Consider the following 1,528-nt stretch of genomic DNA (forward strand, 5'->3'; position numbering starts at 1 on the left):
ATGTTGGGTAATGACTGAAGAGTACGACGGTGATTACAAACGGCCGAAACGGGATTCCTAGGAAGGATCTCTGGAATAGCGTTGCTCGAGAGGATATGCAACTCGGAGGGCAGCGAGTCTCTCTAGGTCGAGCCGCTACTTCTCCATATTGAGCGGTTACAGCTCCGTAACTACAAACACGAGAAATGAATCGAAAAACGGATTCTTCGAGCCGAGCCAACGGGTAGGAGGTCTAAGAGCAGATCAAGAACGACATCATGATTGAGTAATATCCGTAGTCTTGGTCACACTTGGAAATCCAGCCGGAAAGTCTTATGACTGTTGTTTCTGATAGGTCACTGTAGAGATGCCTGAGGACTTTACCCGCATGACCCTGCCTGGAATAGATAAGATAGATGGATGGATTCTGTTATGCTATTATTCTGTTACTTGTTTCAGTCATTTGACTACGGTCATGCTGGAGCACCGCCTTAAAAGGGTTTTTTAGTCGTAGATATCGACCTCATGACTTATTCCTTTAAAGCCTAATACTTATTCGATCGGTCTATTTTGCCGAACCGCTAAGTCATGGGGACGTAAATACACCAACATTGGTTGTCAAGCGATGATTAGAGGACAAACACAAACGTAAAGACATACACACACACACACACACACACTTATATATACAACGGGCTTCGAAAAACATTCTTTGAAACTGTTTAGTTAATGGAGAGGGATGATAAAGAGATGAATAGGAAATTCATAAAAGAAACAGTATGAGCAGGATACAAGATTAACAAGGGTTGGATTAGAAGTGAAGAATGGGAACGAAGAGGTAGAGAGAGCAGGGCCAAAGTGGAGGGGGATCAAGAAAGGAAGTATGGAGAGAGTAAAGAGATGAGAAAATAAAGAGCGAGCTTGCAGCCATACCTTGAGAAAAATGGGAAAGCGCCAGAAAATTCTAATCTAATTTACTTAGGCTCAGATTTTCTTCTCACTGATTGAATCGACAGTTTTATTGATCAATTTTAAGCAATGAAATTCGTATGGTTTTCACCATTCGATGTAAATAAAATACAGGCATACCTCACCTTACGTCGTTAATTGGTTCCAGGAGACACGATTTAAATCGAAAAACGACTTAAGTCTAATTAACTTGTCTCTAGGCTAGGCCAGGCCAAATTTACTTTACGGCTAAACCGATAATGACCATTCCCTCTTCTGTACTTTATTTATGAATGCATTTTCAATAATTCATGGTTAATAAAAACCTATTTTAAGCTCACAAAATTTTTATTTTTTAACACAGTACAATAAAAAAAAAAGTAATCTAAATTTACGAATACAATTTGGCGATGTTTACCGTACATCGCGGACGCTTTATTTATGAACGCAGTTTGCAATAAAACATGGTAAAATAAAAGCTTAAAAAATAAATTCAGTAATTATTTTTTTATTTTGCAAAAGTAAAAAAACAAAATTATTTTAAATTTACCAATATATAACTTGGTGATTTACATCGCGGATGTAGATGGCTGTCCATGTC

The 1,528-nt window shown here is 38.1% G+C and overlaps 1 protein-coding gene across 1 annotated transcript in view; it reads right to left on the bottom strand.

The window, feature by feature from the left end:
* Positions 1-232: 232 nt before the first annotated feature.
* Positions 233-1,528, bottom strand: part of LOC106878141 (tigger transposable element-derived protein 1-like) — a 2,413-nt gene continuing 1,117 nt past the window's right edge. Inside the window, exon 3 of the mRNA XM_014927262.1 lies at positions 233-377. Within this exon, the coding sequence (XP_014782748.1) occupies positions 233-377 (145 nt within the window). The remainder of the gene's footprint in view (positions 378-1,528) is intronic.

Source organism: Octopus bimaculoides, chromosome 7, assembly GCF_001194135.2.
Source record: "Octopus bimaculoides isolate UCB-OBI-ISO-001 chromosome 7, ASM119413v2, whole genome shotgun sequence".
NCBI classification, from domain to species: Eukaryota; Metazoa; Mollusca; class Cephalopoda; order Octopoda; family Octopodidae; genus Octopus; species Octopus bimaculoides.